The following is a 14,379-nucleotide window of genomic DNA, read 5'->3' on the forward strand; positions in this document are numbered from 1 at the left end:
CCTAGATCTTTCATGGTTTTCACGAGTTTTAACTTCTATTTTTGAAGATTGGTGAACAAAGAGTAAGTTTTGGGTGCTTGGAGGTTCAAGGACCTCAATCTCTTCATCTCCAAGCTAGGATCGTCTTCCCTCTCATTTCTTCAAGAGGTAAGCTCGGATCCACCCTTATTATGTGTTCTAAATAAGTTTTATGCAAGATCTAAGGGTAGAAATGCATGATAGGGTATATGTTGATGTTATGGGTATATATTGATGTTTTGAGCAATGTGTGTTGTTTATGTGTGTTTGAAGTGTTGTAGATGGGGTATATGTTTGTTTGAGGCCCCTAGGAACTTGTATGCATGCTTTGGTTGAAAAATATGCATGTTTGGAAAGGATTGGAGGCGAGATGTGTTAAGGGAGCCAAGTTTCTGCCCTTTGGCAGAAACCAGGTTCGGCAGCCGAAGGTACTTTCGGCCGCCGAACATGGCTGGGAAGGCAGGCCTTTCGGCTGCCGAAGTTGCCCCCGAAAAGAGACTTTCGTCTCTGTCTGGCACTTTCGGCCGCCGAAGGTGCCGCCGAACCTAGCTGAGTTTCGTCTCTGTCCAGGACTTTCGGCCGCCGAAGGTGCCGCCGAAAGTGCCCTGTTCAGCCATTTCATGCATATTTTCTGTGATGTTTTCAGGATGTTTTAGGGGGTTTTTGGGGAGTATATTAGAGTTGTAATTACGTATGTTTGGTCCCTCATTTGAGTCCACCTGTGTAGGTTCGGACCCGAGGAACCGAGGACCCCAGCAGTGAGTTCAGCTGCTTTGGTGTTGTCAGAGTCAGCCAGAGGTGAGTGGAACTAAACTTAATCTTTTAAATTAAATGTTTTATCATGTTTCATGCATCATGATTATGCAATAGGGTGATTGCATTAGTTTCACGAATATGCCGCATTGCATCATGTGTTGTTGATGTGGGTGAATGTTGGATGACCCAATTAGTCCATGACAGGAAGACCAGGACCCCATTCTACGGCCTGGCACGGAAATGAAAGACCAGGACCCCATTCTACGGCCTGGCACGATTGTGGACTCGAAGACCAGGAGCCCAGAGGAGGCCCTGGAATAATGGTAAGTAATGTATGTATGACAGGAAGACCAGGACCCCATGCTACGGCCTGGCACTATGTTAGCTTGGACTAATTGGTGACAAGTTCACCCAACCCTTATGTGAATTGTCTGTGTTATGATGCATTTCATTAAAGCATAGTGTTAATATGTTTTATAGTTCAGCTCACTGGGCTTTTAGCTCACCCCTCTCCCTTTTCCCCCAGACTTACAGGTACAGGATATAGTGCGGGAGTCCGGATAGAGTAAAGAAGTTATACTTTTGTAATAGCTAGTAATGGACATGATCAAAATTGTATTGTAAAAGTAAAGTATAGTTATGTAATGAGTTTTATGGATGTTAGTAGGTGCTTGACCATAGATTGTTGTATCCCTTTTATACATGATCTAGAGATTTTGATGATGTTTATGTAAACCAGCTCAACACAGGTTATGTTACCCCCTTGAGGGCACAGATGAGATCCCACAGAGGGATCAATGGTATGTTAATGTTATGCACAGGTTGAGTTTGGTTGATGAATATGTAAAGAAAAGTTTTAATTTTTATGCATGTTGTTGATTATGTATGGGATTACACAGGTTTACAGGTTTTATGTCAGGCTTGCTACGGGTCCCGGCGGCCTTAAGTCGACCCGGATCCTAGCGCCGGTAGCGGTCCGATTTTCGGATCGTTACACTCAAACTTCCAGTGAAACCAACTATGCCCTTCAATGTCAAGATGGCCAATGGAACTCTTTTAATCTGCAACGGCAAATTTAGGAATATTCCCTTTTCTCTCTAAGGCTATCACAGGAAATTTGTGTGTGACTATGGTGTTCTGGCTCAACCATTAACAAATTTGTTAAAGAAAGGAAATTTCTTTTGGACAGCCGAAGCTGATGCATCTTTCCTGGCCTTAAAGAAAGCTTTGACTACTACTCCGACGCTAGCAATGCCCAATTTTAATGAACCATTTGTCATCACCACAGATGCTTCTAACACAGGGATTGAGGCAGTATTATCTAAACAAGATCGGCCCATCGCATTCATGAGCCGTGCTTTGGGGTTTCTAAGCAATCTTGGTCTACTTATGCCAAGGAGATGCTGGCTATATTACAGGCTATTCAAACTTGGCATTCTTATCTACTTGGCTGCAAGTTTTTTATCCAAACAGACCAGCGTAGCCTAAAGTACATGGTGGAGTAGCGGGTAGTCACTTCGGAGCAGCAAAATTGGGTATCCAAGCTATTGGGTTATGATTATGAGATTATCTACAAACCAGGCAAAGAAAATCGAGTGGCCGATGCTTTATCTCGTGTGCATGGGAGCCCTAGTCTTAATGCACTTTTCGTTCCCCACACTTCTCTTTGGAATCGAATTAAAGCTACTCTCTCTACTGATCCTTATATGCTTGGTGTTGGTCAAAAGGCAACTGAGCAACCAGGGCAGCCATACTCCTGGAAGAATGGATTAATTTTTTACAAAAACCAGATGGTGGTTCCTCCTAAATTTTACCTGCCTATTCAGCTCTTGTAGGAATTCCATGACTCTCCTAGTGGTGGTCATTATGGAGTTTTGCGCACATTCAAAAGGCTTGCCCAGCAATTTTATTGGCCTTCCATGCGCACACAAATTCATGATTATATCGCAGTTTGCTCTATTTGTCAAAAAAATAAAGCTTCAACCTCGTCGCCGGCAGGTCTTCTTCAACCATTGCCGATTCCACATCAAGTCTATGATGATATCGCCATGGACTTTATTAATGGTCTTCCTTCTTCATGTGGTAAGGATTCAATTCTGGTTGTCATTGACAGATTGAGCAAGTATGCCCACTTCTTGCCTTTATCACATCCGTACTCTGCCAAAGTTATAGCTAAAAAGTTTGTAGATGGGATTATGAAATACCATGGCATGCCAAAATCAATTATTAGTGACCGTGATCCCATTTTCATGAGCTATTTTTTGCGGGAATTCTTCAAGCTGTCTGGTACTAAATTGAATATGAGCTCCTCTTATTATCCGCAAACGGACGGCCAATCCGAAGTCACTAACCGCTGTCTGGAACAGTACCTACGTTGTTTTGCCAGTCAACAGCCACGCAAATGGAGCTCTTTCTTGCCATGGGCAGAATATTGGTACAATACCTCTTTCCACATCTCTATTGGAATGACTCCTTTCTTAGCTTTGTATGGTAGGAATTCACCTATGATTCCTCGTTATGAATTGGGCCAGTCATTGGTGCACGAAGTTGATCAGACATTGGCCACAAGGGATGCAATTTTACAGGACCTGAAAATTCATCTTTCAAAGGCTGCTAATCAAATGAAGCAATCTGCAGATAAGAAGCGCAGGGATGTTGAGTTCAATCACGGTGACTTTGTTTATCTTAAGTTGCAGCCCTATCGACAACAATCGGTTTCAAAACGGGCTTTTCAAAAGTTAGCTCCTCGTTTTTATGGACCATTTCGTGTCGACGAGAAAATTGAAAACTTGGCATATAAATTGCAACTACCTCCTGGTTCAAAGATTCACCAAGTGTTCCATGTCTCCCTTCTCAAGAAGCATGTCGGCGATTCTGTTCCAATTTCTAATGATTTGCCACAGCTCACTGATGATGGATATGCTGTTTTGGAACCTGAAGAGGTACTGGATACTCGTTGGACTCAACTTGGAAATCGCTTTTCGGAGAAAAGTCTAGTTCGCTGGAAGAATTTACCATATGAAGATGTAACTTGGGAAAGTACTGCAGACTTGTAAGCACAATTTCCACATCTGAACCTTGAGGACAAGGTTCCTTTCGAAGGAGGAGGTAATGATAAGCCATTGCGTCGATCAACGAAAGTCATTGTCAAAAATAGGAAATACTTAGACTAATAGTCCTGCTACTATACTAGTAGTTCTGCTGCTATTGTTATTTATTTGTTGCAATTACAATTGTTTTATTTATTATTTTTAGTGTCTAAATTGCTGAGTCAATTAGCAGTTAGCAAAACTTGGCAATAAAATCTCATAAGTGTCGATTATGGGCCATTAGAATAGGATTAAGTTATTGCTTTACTTTTCCTATTAAATTCCATGTATTTGCAACGGTATTCATGAAATGAAAAACATACAAATTTTCTATTTCTTTATCAAATTTCTTTAGCTTTAATTGGGACCTAACAAAATGTATTAACAGAAATTTATTTGAAAATCTGATGGATCCAGACCGAATCATCAAATGTCTTTAGAAAATTAGTTGAATTTATAATGTGAACAAAAATACACATGACATAGTGAGAAATTGCTTTTGTAAGGGCCATAGATCGTGCGTGGAGTCGTAAATTCGAGATACAAGCCAGCTCTATTTTCTGTAATGTATTTAGAAAATTAGTTGATTTTATAATGTGAACAAAAATAAACATGACATAGTATTACTTTTGTAAGGGCTATAGATCGTGGAGTTGTGAATTCGAGATACAAGCCGGCTCTATTTCCCGTTAAAAATAATCTTAACCCTTAAAGAGAAAGGACTTAATGGAGATGCAAGGGATCAAACCCTGTACCTCTCGCATGCAACGCTAGCGCTCTACCATTTGAGCTACATCCCCGATGGTAAAGACGACCACCAAGGTCCTCATTAGGCGATTTACAAAGCTTCTTATTGAGTTGTAATCCTATCCACGAACCACGGTTGCAGTCAGCGGAGAATTTTGGCAGTTGCTACAAGCAGAACGGAGTGAATCTCTCGCTATCACAATTAAAATGTCCTTTCCTCTCTTCAACCTCACTCCATTATTGTGTGAGGCGTTTAACGGGAAGTAGCTTTAGCACAATTTTGTGTATTGTGTATTTTCTTCCAATGTTTATCGAAAGCTACTTTTGTCAAGTGAAATCTACTGCATGTGATCTAACGTTGGTGTGGTTTTGTTATTGAAAATTGTTCTCAGAGATTCCCCTCAATCTAATAATTGTTTACCTCAATTATATGCTTGAACTTCTTCAGGACCAGCTTATTGGCATACAGCCCCCTGGCCATGGGCATACTTTCTGGGAAGTATTTTGCACCTAATGAAGGTCCAGCAAATGCCCGGTTAAATCTTTTCAAAGGTTGATCATATAATTTGTTTTTCTTTATTATTTATGATATAAAAGTCATCTGTAGACTACAAACAATCCTTCCCAGGCTCCCACCCTTCTCTCTCTCTCCATTTCTTCTCTTTTAGAGTATTTCTTAATTCTCCTTTTCAGGAAGATATCCAGAAGGGGAATCAAGATACAACCTATCAAATAATATGATAAAAGCAGCTACTATGGTGAGCAGACGTTTACAACTTTAAACTTCAGTGAAGCATGGGAATTCTTTCTATAAGATATTGACCAATGACTAGAGACATGTAATTTAAGGAATATATATATTTGCACTGGAAAATGGGAACTGCATCACTACCTCTGTCTCTCCCTGTACTTTTCTTTATTGCGATAAATTGTATAGGTGCATATTATCTTCTTTGAACTGATTAGAGAAATAACCATATTGAAAAGTCATCTGCATCATTAAAGAGCTCTTGGAATGATGCATATTTTGTTTTTTAGCCCTTGAATTGAATGAGTTATTGTATTAGTTCTTCCTAGTCAACTCCTTGATTTGGTGTAATTGACTATGAATTTAACTCCAAAAAAATGAAATATTGGATAAATGGGCAATGAAAGTCCAAGTCAGCAAGGAAATGTATAAAAAGAATTCACAGGTGTATTGTATTATTCGTTGAGGAAAAAAAGAAGTACAACTTGAGGAAGAAACGTTAATTATCACATTATTTACATTTTCTTATTAAATCCAAGTTATCATGAAGTGAGTGACCACTCGCATCTTGCAGCACTCAGTGAGCGTGTTTAAGGTTGCCTCACTAGGATACATTTGGTTCTAGAGATTAATAGCAACAATAGACATAATTTAGGGGCTTTGAAGGTTTTTTCCCCTCTTCAATTCTGAAATTAAGAAAACCTTTATGTGAAGGAAGGTGTGTTTCTTGTGCATGTTGCTTCTGTATTTGTTAAAGCTTGACCTTGTATCATAGCTAGAAAGAAGACTGGATTTTAAAAAAACTTATGGTTAGCATGCAAATAATTTTGTATGATGCCTGTGGTTCTCAGCTTACTTTTGTTAATTACAAAACATTTCTATACTTGAATCAGATCACTAGTTAACTTTTAGCATTATTATTATTATTATTACTTATTTTGTCTCCAGCTCCATATATCTGCAGGAATACCTTGTTATTGCGAAAAACCACGGTCTTCATCCTGTCTTTCTTGCAATTGGTATAACAAATCTCTCTATGTGCTTGTACAGTTGCAGTTGCATGAATGTGCATAATTGTTATTATTATTTTTAATCTGCGACACACATTTTTCCTTTTATATATATACACACACACACACACAGACACAGACAAGTTTCCCATAATCAACTCTTCCAACAAATTTGGAAGAGTTCCTGATGCAGTAAAAGGAAACTAAGTTTGTTTTATTTAGGAAATTTAATAATTAGGAAGTGGCATTTTAATTCTTTTAGAATTCCATTGTTTAGAATTTACTAGTTGACACGATATCCATTAATTATTTCTTTGCAGCTTTTGTTGCAAGCACCATATTTGGAGCTACCAGCTCATGGCAGCTCCAAGAGACTCTTAACGGTTGCAAGATCCAGCTGACACCAGAAATAATTGAAGATATCAACAAGGTTCATGCAAGGTTCCCTAATCCATGTCCCTGATAAATTTTTGTGCCTTTCTATAAAGTATCTGCTCGGCATTCTGGTCTTTAGTATGCATAGCATTTTTTCATCTAACCACGAAACCATGAAAGGATTCCTCCCATGACGCACATTTTTCCTTTAATTGGACAAGGATGCACATGCACCTATTGATGCTGTATTATATGATGAACATAAACAGCTTCCAGCATGTAGCTGCATCTTTTTGAATTACTGTTGTGTGGAGTGTTGTATGTACTTGGGATCGAACTTGATTCAGATTTAGCGGTTACCAGTGAAATTGACAAAATTCAAGAAATTTCAGAACTTGTACTGAGAATAATGATTATTATTATTATTTTCTGGTGGTTACTAATTGAGCTAATAACCTGGTGCAATACAACATTAGCAATCAGATGCCGGATCTGGTAATGGGTAACGTTCTTGCCATGGAAGCCTACCCAATTTGTTTGGTGAAGCGCATTTTCACACCCTTTTACTATTTGGGATTAATTTATTGAATATATATATATATATATATATATATATATATATATTAAAGAAAACTTATTGAACACCTGAATTCACTAAATAACAACTAATTTTACATAGATCAAACACACGTAGGTCTATTAAAAAAAGAGAATCAAGTGGACTGATTCTTGCTGCTTGTGCTCTACTTGAATGAAAAACTACTCATTGTGCTCATCTTCTCCAATTTTCTACATTCTTTTTCAGTAACGACTATCATCTCACCTATCACCACCATTATAGGTTGTTCTCCACATAAATTCAATCAAGAAGAGCACATTATTTCCTTACTATCATGTGTTTTTGTAAGTTAAGCGAAGGTTGCTGCAAAGTTGGAACTAGGTTTCGGCTAACCGAAGTCTTAGTAACTAGATCCAAGTCTCATGCTCTTGGCCGAACATTAGGCGGGTGGTGTTGCGATAAGATGAACTCGATGATCCAAAACTCTTCTCCACTCAAATTTCGAAGACATTGCGTGTGTTTGTCTAGTTTCTTTCTAATCATTTAAAGCTGAAAGTTATGGATTTTCCCCATAAAGTTTGTGTAAAATTTTAATTATGCGTTGTTTTTCCTAAATTATCGGGATTAAAGAAACCCAATTTTTCTTCAATACAGATGAATCTTGATTTTTGGGAGATCTAAAAACTAAATTCTAATTGTTCTTTGAATTATTCAAAATCAATTTGTTTGTAAAAAGATAATCTGTTGATAATTTGATAAATTGACTAGCTAAAAGTTGAGAGAAAACAGGACTTCTCAATTTCAAAAGCAAGAGTTCGTTTTATTTATCGTCTCTTCATCCTCATCCACTTCACAATATCATCCGTTTGAAATTTTGGGTGATTGTTGAAGCTCAAGCATTGTTTCCTAAGAGCAGTGTGTCTATTGATTGCACCAATAGCAACTTGCCGTAAATAATAATAATAAATTACTTTTTAATCTTTAAGCTTTTTCCTTCTCTCTCCAATTTGATTGTGAATTGAGAAAATGAGCTCTGACTGCTTGCTTCATAAAAGTTGAAAATCCATTGTCTATCATCTTCCTCGTGCCAATTGTTCTTGAACAATTTATCATCCTCGCCACGGATATCTCCTTATTTTCATTACTTGTTTGTTGATTATGTCTAAATTGATGCTGCTATTTAAATGGCTTTCGACAAAAAAAAAAAATAGCGCGTGTATTTTACACTTTTTTTTACTGTATAATTTTGTATTTTATTATTTTTATGAGATTTAATTGAGTTTAAATATTCAATAAGTTAAAAGAAATTGAAAAATGATTAGGTAATTTCAAAGTCCCACGAACAAGGTCCTTTCCATTGTGTGATTTTCGTTTCGTCAGTTAGTGGGACTCTGGATTCGTCTGGAACCTTGACATTCTTGACTTGGTTAAATTCTCTAGAATAATAACAACAATCTCAAAAGTGGCGTCAGATATTCAAGTTGTACCAAATCAATTCAACATCAACTAGTCATCTTGCGTTGATCCCTCAGAATTAATAAACAAACAACCATAACGTTTTCCATGAATGTTTTGGGGCTTCCCTTTGTCCAGGAACGGCCACATCCACGCTTGATTCATCTCCCACATACGACATTATTGTTAAAACTATCGTTTGAAAAAAAAAAAAACTTTTTTAAAAATATTATTTAAAATCATTTTTTAATATTATAATATAGTAATAAATATATTAAAATAATAAAATATATTTTTTAAACTGATATTTTTTTCAAAAGCATTTTTCTTATGTTCAAATCCAATACTAAACGGACTCTGAAATACGATCATATCAAAATTTAAAACCGCGATTCCCTTTCGACCGTTGACAATCGGATTTAAATGTTAAAAAAGAAAGGAAAGGACTACCTTTTAAGGTTTTTTTTTTTTGTTTTCTTTCTTGTCAACTTTAAGGCTATTGACTGTTACTCAGCCAGAACCTTTTATTTTTTTCGCAATTCCCTCTCGCAGGAATGTCAGCTTCGCTTCTGCAATCTTCAACCTAAATTCCCTTATTTATATTCTTTTTTATTATGAGATAAATATTTAATAATTTGGAAAAGGGAGGAACCATGGTTCGGAGCGTTTAGCCCGGGCCGCACCACCACATCTGCCACCGTGGTTCTCCGATCTTAAGGATCCATATTCTGTTTTATAACGACATTCAGATTTTCTGATCCTTGCCTCGTTTCTGCAATGGCTTCGAAGCGGTGGCTTTACCCGGCTCCCACCTATCGTCCCTTGGAAGACTTATTGGGACACAGATGAAGATGCTCCTGGTCCCCCGATGCGGTCATACCTTAACGGCTGTTGCCCCCACCAACGCTCATGGACCCCGGTTAATTCTTTTCGGAGGTGCCACCGCCATTGAGGGTGGCGGTTCTTCCCGCGTCCCCGGCATCAGTTAGGACTCTTTCATCCCTCCCTCCCCCCTGATAGGTTGCTTATTTTTTGTCTCTCAAATTGCTCTGTTTATTTCTTGTAGGATTGGCCGGAGTCACCAATTCAGTTCATTCTTACGACGTTCTCACAAGGAAATGGTTTAGATAGCTTATGCTTTTCTTTTTATGCGCGTTGGATGGAATTAAATACTGCTGTTGAATTTGATGTTAAGCTGCGGTTCATTGACGTATTGTCTGATCAGAATACGACCTCATCCTCCATCTCCTAGGGCGGCGCACGCGGCAGCTGCAGTGGTACTATGGTTGTCTTTCAGGTGATTGGAGCTGGGATTGTGAATGAAGATTGAATTAACTTTTATTTGGTTACCCTTAAAAACTCGTTTCCTGCACCATGTTTTTGTACTATTTTAATGCAAAATATTAAAACAGATCAATATTATTTTAACCTTTTTTGCTATTTTTAACACCAAAAAATAATATTTTATTTATATCCTTTTTTTAATATTATATTATTTATTTTATTTTAACTTTATTTATATATTTTACTCAAAAAATTTATATAATTTTATATATTCACCCTAAATATTTATATATTTTATATTTTTATTTAATATTTAAATATTTAAATTTATTATAAATAAATAAAAATATATTAATTAAGTATTAATTATAAAAAAAAATTACTTAAACATTAATTATAAATATACATTAATTAAATATTAATTAGCAAATTAAAAATAAAATAAACTCATACATATCAAATTATCAATAAAAAATACAAGCTAATTTATATGATCATTTGAATTCGTATATTACTCCTACAAATGCTCTATTAATGCATTACGAAGTGCGAAATGAGCATCTTTATCTTTAATTTTTTTGTGTCGAGCCAAAAAATGATCAAATCGAGTAGTTTCATCGACAACCATTTCAACAGTTGAATCTAAAAATTCTCTACCGTCTTCAATAGGTGCACTAAGGTCACTTTCATCATCGATTATCATATTATGCATGATAATACATGTAGTTAAAATATCATGCAACACTTCTTCTTTCAAAAAACGTGATGGCCTTGCAACTATTGCAAAACGTGACTGCAACGCTCCGAAAGCACGTTCAACATCTTTTTGACATGATTCTTGTTTTATTGCAAAATACTTCTTCCTTATTTGTAGTTCACGAATAGTTTGCACAATAGTTGACCATTTCGGATATATACTTTTCCTTGAATAACATAATGAGCGGGAGGAGCAATACCTTTAGCAAAGTCGGAAAATAAATGCGATGACTCCAAAACATTAATATCGTTATTAGAGCCAGACATTCCAAAATATGCATGTCATATCCAAAAGTCATAATCAGCTACAGCTTCTAAAATAATTGTTAGCGATCCACTACGACTTGTATATTGGCCAGCCCATGCAGTAGGACAATTTTTTCATTTCCAGTGCATGCAATCGAGACTACCTAACATTCCAGGAAAGCCACGTTGCTTACCAATATAAAGAAGCCTTGCAACATCCTCAGCAGTTGGTGATCTCAGATACTGCTCACCAAATACCTCAATGATGGCTCGACAAAATATCTTTAGACTTTCAATTGCAGTGGACTCCAAAATTTTCACATATTCATCCGGCAAACCATACGCCAACATTCAAAACACAGCTGTGATTTTTTGAAGAGTAGATAATCCAATTTTACCTACTGCATCTCTTTATTGTTCAAAATATGTATCATGAGCTTTTATTGCATCAACAATACAAAGAAATAAATTTCGAGACATTCTATATCGTCGACAAAACATTACATCATTGAATCGTGGATTATCTGAAAAATAATTCAGAAATAAATTACGATCAGCCACGATCTCGATTGATTACTAGATGACTTAGAACATAACCACCTCTAGAAACTCGATGTTGATCTTGTATTTGCTGCAAAACCATCTTATTTCTAAGAAATTATTGATTAATTGCTTGTGTTTACACTGCAAACTCATTATCATATGAAATATAATCATCAATATCTGAAAAAGATGATGATGAATTTTCAGCATCATTATTTGATGTATCTCCAACATAGAAATCTATTTTAAGTAACGATCTGTAGAATTTTCTTGACTCGAATTTAAGATGAACTGAAAAATATGAGTTATGTTTATATTTTTGAAGAATACATGATTTAATAGGAAAAATGAATATCCTTAATGGTATTTACATGAATATTTTCATCTGCAGTGCTAACTCTCACGGAGGGATTAGTTATGTGTTTTAAATCTGCAATACAGAAAATGATCACAAAAATTCTCCTCATACTTTCTGTAAAACTCTCAAAGAAAGTGTTTTCAAATCACTCGTTTTATTCACATGAACGTTTTCGTCTGGAGTGCTAATTCTCTGAACAGATGGATTAGTTATGTGCTCCAAATCTGCAATACAGAAAATGATCACAAAAATTCTCCTCGCACTTTCTGTAAAGCTCTCAAAGAATATATTTTCAATTCACTCGTTTTTTTCAAAATCTTTTCATTTTTCACTCTTTTCCTTTTTGTAAAAGAGTGATGATCATTATAACAGACACATAATCACAATATCAATATATCTATGCAATAAATTATTTTCAAAAGAAAATGAAAAAATTTTTTATCTGTAACTATTATTATCTTATAATAATTATAGATAGGTTGCAATTTTTTTTAAATATTATTATTTTATAATAATTATAAATAATTAATATTAATAATAATAATATTTTTATTAATATTATTATTAATTATACTAACGGGCTCTTAGTCCATTAATATGACATAACACATTAATGATTTTTTTTTGTGTATGACCCAATAGCCTCACATTAATTGACAATAAGTCCAGTTCAATAAAGTCATAAATCATAAGCGGTCTCTAACAATATGTATGACTATCCAACTAATATGAGAATTGATAGTTAGATAAATCCTAATAAATAGAACATTTTATTAATCCTTTTGTCACAAGATATCTGGTTTGAACATAAATTGTAATATCCGACTCGAGTCCGGCCTCGGAATTCCTGTAGTTCGGTGGAATCTCGAGTGTCGGAACCCTCGAGAAGGGTAAGCCATATGTTTTCATGTGTGTTTTAAGAGTTTTGAATGTTTTCAAGTGAAAGGAAATGAGTGTTGAAAGAAAAGCAATAAGGGAGAAATGCAAAGGTTCGGCCGCCGAAGGTCACTTTCGGCCGCCGAACATTGCATGGTTTCGGATTCACGTTCGGCTGCCGAAGGTGGTATAGCCAGCCACCTATAAAAGGGCCAAGGGTCGGTGGAAGGAGGCTATTTCTCCTCCACTTGCAGCCAGAGGTGAGTTCCAGCCTCTCTCACGTTGACTTTCATGGTTTTTATGATTTCCTTCAAATCTTTCCAAGGTTTTAAGAGTTTTGATGATTTTTGAAGGTTTTAAGCAAAAAGAACAAAGTTTGAAGCTTGGAGAGGTTGAGAACGGATTTCTCTCTATCTCCACGTTAGGATCGTGTAATCTCTTGTTTAGAAGAGGTAAGTACAGATCCTGAACCTTCTTTGTTGCTTTTTGACGGTTTTATGAAGTTTGTATGGGTAGTATGCATGTTTAGGTGTAGGTGAGGTTTTTGGTGATCTTTCATGTTTAAGTATTATGTGCTATGTTTGTTTGGGGTTTAAGATAGTTTGAGACCCCTTTGTGCATATATATGTGTATGTGCTAGTTGGGAGTAGTTGATATACATGTTGTAGGTTTTTGGGCAAAGTTTGCATGAAACAGAGCAAGGTTCTGTCCCCTGGACAAAACCAGGTTCGGCCGCCGAACATGCTTGGAGGCAGTTTCGGCTGCCAAAGCTTGCCCCCGAAAGCTAAGCTTTCGGGTTAGAAAGGGACTTTCGGCCGCCGAAAGAGGGAGTTCGGCCGCCGAAAGGATGTGAGTTTCGTCTCTGGACGAGACCATCGGCCGCCGAAGGTGCCGCCGAACATGCATGAGTTTCGTCTCTGGAGAGGGGTTTCGGCCGCCGAACCTGCCGCCGAAAGTGCCCTGTCCAGCCTTCTTTTGCATGTTTTCTGTGAATGTTCTAGGATGGTTTAGAAGGGTTTTGGGGAGTTTCTTAGAAATGTTCTTGAGTGAGTTTGGTCCCTCATTTGAGTCCACTTGTGTAGGTACGGACCAGAGGAATCAGGGAGGTCAGCAATGAGTCCAGTTTCAGAACCTGCAGAGTCAGTTCAGAGTCAACTCGAGGTGAGTGGAACTGAACTTAGGATTTTAATATGAGCAACGAGTATTTTCTCATGCTTCATGCATCATGAATATGCTATAGGGTGAGTGCATTAGTGTACACGAATATGATGCATTGCATTTATCCTTGATTCTATGACTGTATGGACATAGTAAGGATTCAATAGCCCTCAGAGGAAAGACCTGGAACAGCCCTACGGGGACCAGGCATAAAGACTTGGAACAGCCCTACGGGGACCAGGCACAAAGACCTGGAACAGCCCTACGGGGACCAGGCATATGGTATAGAGGGAGTGTTGATCCGTCCATACTGAGATGTGATTACTTGTGATGTGATACATTGCATGAGAGCATGTTTTATCACCTGTTCTTTATTACTGTTCTACTCACTGGGCTATAGT

The 14,379-nt window shown here is 36.9% G+C and overlaps 1 protein-coding gene and 1 long non-coding RNA gene across 2 annotated transcripts; one reads left to right on the forward strand and one right to left on the reverse strand.

The window, feature by feature from the left end:
- The first annotated feature begins 4,523 nt into the window (after positions 1 to 4,523).
- On the forward strand, positions 4,524 to 7,120 carry LOC122722049. Its single transcript, XR_006348910.1, has 3 exons — positions 4,524 to 5,368; positions 6,307 to 6,377; positions 6,689 to 7,120. It is a non-coding gene; the product is annotated as an uncharacterized LOC122722049 (long non-coding RNA).
- Positions 7,121 to 10,558: 3,438 nt separating this feature from the next.
- Positions 10,559 to 11,394, reverse strand: LOC122722075. The gene is made up of 2 exons (XM_043951727.1): positions 11,213 to 11,394; positions 10,559 to 10,997 (listed from the first exon to the last, which is right to left on the reverse strand). Exons 1-2 carry the CDS (start codon positions 11,392 to 11,394, stop codon positions 10,559 to 10,561), a joined length of 621 nt encoding a protein of 206 aa, XP_043807662.1.
- Between the last annotated feature and the right edge of the window lie 2,985 nt (positions 11,395 to 14,379).

Source organism: Manihot esculenta, chromosome 16 (assembly GCF_001659605.2).
Source record: "Manihot esculenta cultivar AM560-2 chromosome 16, M.esculenta_v8, whole genome shotgun sequence".
In the NCBI taxonomy this organism is placed as follows: domain Eukaryota; kingdom Viridiplantae; phylum Streptophyta; class Magnoliopsida; order Malpighiales; family Euphorbiaceae; genus Manihot; species Manihot esculenta.

Coding starts and splice junctions, on each gene's coding strand:
- LOC122722075 (XM_043951727.1), bottom strand. CDS start 11,394: ATGTTGGCGTATGGTTTGCCGGATGAATATGTGAAAATTTTGGAGTCC. Junction 10,998..11,212: donor CAACGTGGCTTTCCTGGAAT/GTTAGGTAGTCT, acceptor ACTTTGCTAAAG/GTATTGCTCCTCCCGCTCAT.